This window comes from Nanorana parkeri, unplaced genomic scaffold (genome assembly GCF_000935625.1).
Source record: "Nanorana parkeri isolate BGI_ZX_2015 unplaced genomic scaffold, ASM93562v1 scaffold967, whole genome shotgun sequence".
Taxonomy (NCBI): domain Eukaryota; kingdom Metazoa; phylum Chordata; class Amphibia; order Anura; family Dicroglossidae; genus Nanorana; species Nanorana parkeri.
This window is the reverse complement of record NW_017307235.1, coordinates 25,382-29,381: the sequence shown is the minus strand read 5'-3', so window position 1 is coordinate 29,381 and position 4,000 is coordinate 25,382. Positions and strand designations below refer to the sequence as shown.

Genomic DNA, 4,000 nt, shown 5'->3' with positions numbered 1-4,000 from the left:
CGCGTACACACCTCCCCCCCCCCCCCCCCCCCCACATCTCATTCCTTGTCAAATTGACTGAAGATAACACGACTACTTACACACATCTCAGATAAGCTGAAAGAAGACGTTTCCGGAACAATAACATCTCCACTGCTGGTCTATTGATTCATCTAAAAATACTTCTCTCAGCTTGTGAAAGGAAATGCTGAGTGATTGTGCAGTAAATCCATTCTTTATCTCCGCCATTACTGCCTATCGGCTCCCCTTCCTGGTGCTGGAGACGAGAGCTGCCAATCAAAACGAATTAGCTATTCGTCTCCTACTATAGTCGGGTTAGAATTTTCCAACGGAAGGAATCGGGCTCGGAACGTTCGTTCACCTTTCTAATCGTTGATGGGGGTCAAATCGATGCTCAACTCCGACCGCAGTGATGAAAAAATTTGAAGGAGCACGTTGGAAAGTGTTTCTCGATCGAACAGAATTCTAGCAGTGAATGTGGTTTTGATTCAGGAAACTCCATTCATTCCAAAATCGATGTTCAATGAAAATCAAATAAAATTTCAAACGACAATCGCCAAGAATCTAATGGCTTTATCGAATGTTCCGAAGGGATGTTTTTTCATAGGAACCTTTGTTGGAGAATCTACCTGTGTATATCCTACTTAAAGGAGAACTATGAGGTGAGTGATTTTCACTCATCCTCATAGTTCGAGCCGACCTGTGACAATGAAACTGTCACATGTCGGCTCAATAGATCCGGAAGTGAGCGAACACATACCGTTGCTTGCTCACTTCTCGATCATGTCCCTGCAGAGAGCCGTCACTGTCTGACTGTCACTCACGGCTCGCTGCAGGGATTGCCCCGCTCCGATCCTCCAGAGCTGACTGGCGGAACGGACGGGGGAGTGGGGGGGGCACAGCTGTCTGCCTCTAGATAAGCAGAGACAGCTGTCACTCACGCAGCTGAGTGAATCTCGACAGTAATGTCTGGATCCGTCCCTGCTGCGGGGGTCTCAGTATACCGCCAGGTGTAGCTCGCAATATCACAGGAGGACGCTAGTTTATGTCTTCAAAACAAAGGAAAGTGCTACATGCACTCTGTCCCCTCGGGGAGAGGAGAAACTGAAGAGTTGTTAGGAGAGATTTGTTCTTTAAAGAAGTAAAATATATCACCAGCACACCGTCATCAAATGTTCAGAAAGTGATCATGCCTTTGGAAGGGACCTTGAGTGGCCCCGATACGTTGTAATGTGACCAGATGTGTGCATCAACGGTGTGCTGGTGATCTATTTTACTACTTGAATCTGAAGCGGCGACATCCGCAGTCACTACAGCACCCACCGCAAGGGAAATACCAGTAAGGAGTGCGGTAGGATTTCCTGTATCTTGTTCTTTAAAGGGACACTCGCATTGCAACGTCATGTGACTTGCTCTCCTGAGACAGTGCTCGGGCCTAGCAGCCAATCTACTAGATCCCAACACTCTCGCATAACTTAGAGTGATGTCACCACTCCCTTGGGTCGCCGACACAGCCAGTTGCAGGGCCTGCTGCGTAAGAGCAGCAAGGGAAGACCGGTAAGGGGAGTGTATAGGGATCAGGGGATGCCACTTACAAAGACAGCGTAATGTTGCCCTGAATGGGAAAAGTGACTGTATCTTTTAATATTTACTACCAATCACATAGTTAGTTGAGGTGGACCATCAACTATAGCGGTCCTGTGTTTTATTGTAACCTAACCACTTTTTCCCTTTTGTTCTACTACACTACACTTATCTTTGAGCCTCTTTGTAGAGCTAAACTATAGGTAAGCATGTCAGGGTGGTGGGGTTAAGGGAGATTTGTTCCTGCCCTAACGCATCCTTGGCCGATGATTGATGTCTCCACCTTGTAGATGTCTCGGAACTAGACTCGGCGTCAGCTCATTTAGCAAGACGACAGCGTTTTTCACTGTTACACCCACATCGCTGCATCCCACTTTCCCCCAGCAAACTTGCAGCCACATTGGATGCTGGGACATGTAGTCTCTGAGGATGTCTTGCTTCTCTGCAGAAGTAGTTTTTAAACAGGAGAGAGGATCTTCATAGGAAGAACATGTAGAAAAGTAGCCTGCAAGAACTCGTACGCAGACAGGATGGATTCTGTCTGCGTCCGAGCATGGACACCCGCACAGGTGTGCATTGCAGGTGAGCGTACGGCTGCGTACTCCCATTGAGAAGAACAGGCTGCTGTGTACAATCACACGCAGCACCTGTCCTTCCCGGGAGCGGCCCGATACGGCCATGCACGCCGCACGGATCTGTACGGGCCGCCTCTTAGCAGTGTGAATGAGGCCTTATCCTTTCCAGTTTCTGTCCTTGTCGTTGTACAAATTTGTCACTACTACCATATGGTAATGGTATGGTTGTTTCCTGCTGCTAGGGGAAGTGGTCTAGGAACACCAAGCAGGCTTTCCTTTCTTTTGTTACATAAAAGAGTCTTTATGACTGTCCTTATGACTCAACAACATCAAATAACGTCTTAAGAATTATTCATGTGGAGATCTAGAAAATTGTGCGCGTAGGTACAGGTTATTCATGGGGAAAGTGTTTAGCGGAAAGATAATTTGATGCCTTGGTTTTATATCCTGTGGGTAGCTTTATTGCTGGTGATGAATGTGCAAAAATAATGAGAATGTTTGTGTTAATTGCAGGATCCATCTCAGCCACCCAATTACAATCATCAAAGATCTTTTCCTGGCTACCCCTCCAATATCTCTCAGCCGGGGCCAACACCAGAACCCAAGTGTAACCCTCCTACTCCAACAGCCCCACCCAACCCTCATTACAGCGCTTCTCCTCAAATGTACAACCGGAAAGATCCTTCAAACCAAGAAACCACTCCTAGAGCCAAAGAAGCCAACGCTTCTCCAGCTGATCCCGGCATTGCGAAGGTCAACCAAATCTTGGAAAAGGTGGCGGAACTGGAGGAGGAGGTGGATGAGTTTGTAGGTAGAAAGACTGACATGAGTTATCGAAGTTTAGAAGAGCTTTTGACAAAGCAGTTATTAGAACTAGATTCCATAGAAACTGGCGGTCAGGACAGTGTTCGCCAGGCGCGGAAAGAAGCTGTAAGGAAACTACAGTCCATTCTGGAGAGGCTAGAGCGGAAGGGATTGTGATTTCATGGAAGCGGAAGTCAAGGATCCCTCACTATATAAGGTTTATTTGGATTCCAGGAGGTTTCTGGCCAGCTGAGGTTTTTTTGGATTCCAGGAGGTTTTTGGCCAGCTGAAATACAAAATGACACGATCTTCGGGGACCTACTATGCCAAAATACCATGAAGGCGGTAAACCACCTATTTAAAAAAATAAATAAGACAACCTTTTCCTAATTTTTTGGGTTGCTTCACTGGGAAAATTGGATTCACTTCCAGCACTGCTGGACCATCACGAAGACACCTTGGAGAATATTTACAAAAGAAAATTGTTGTAGTTGTAGATGTTTTCATAAAGAACTAAATTAAGTTTTAGTTTTTTTCTGGAAACTATTTTTTTTTTAAGGTAGAATAAAGCCATTTGGGAGTCCACAGGTTTTAATTACTTAAAGCCATTTGAAGATAAAATTTGCCACTGACTACAGTCATTTACCAAATTCACGAGACTATTCGCCATTAAAAAAAAAAACGTTCTACGACTGGCTACCTAGCATGACGAGTGTTTGTGTTCTCCGCCTATTTTTTGGAAGTGCAATACATCCATACTTTAGAGTCTGGAAATGGTGAGCTTCACATGTAAAGGATAAATATATATATATAGTGTCTTGTTTTATTTAGGGGACTGTTCAATGTAAAAAGAAAAATCAAGGCCAGTGTGGGTACCTCACAATTAAAGACTAATGTTGCCAAGAACCAAAAAAAAAAAACATAGCTTTGGGTGGAATTAGGTGGATCCAGTGGTCGGTTTAGTGCTCTGATCCATAGACAGTAACTTTTGCTTGGGATGAAACTCCTTTCAAATAATGTTCCCGGCTGAGGAACGT

At 45.1% G+C, this 4,000-nt stretch overlaps 1 protein-coding gene across 1 annotated transcript in view; it reads left to right on the top strand.

Annotated features, from left to right (window-relative positions):
• Positions 1 to 3,164, top strand: part of BAG4 (BCL2 associated athanogene 4) — a 19,227-nt gene extending 16,063 nt beyond the window's left edge. The window contains exon 5 of the mRNA XM_018566650.1: positions 2,673 to 3,164. Coding sequence (XP_018422152.1) covers positions 2,673 to 3,140 — 468 coding nt within the window. The 3' untranslated portion in view covers positions 3,141 to 3,164. The remainder of the gene's footprint in view (positions 1 to 2,672) is intronic.
• Positions 3,165 to 4,000: the final 836 nt, after the last annotated feature.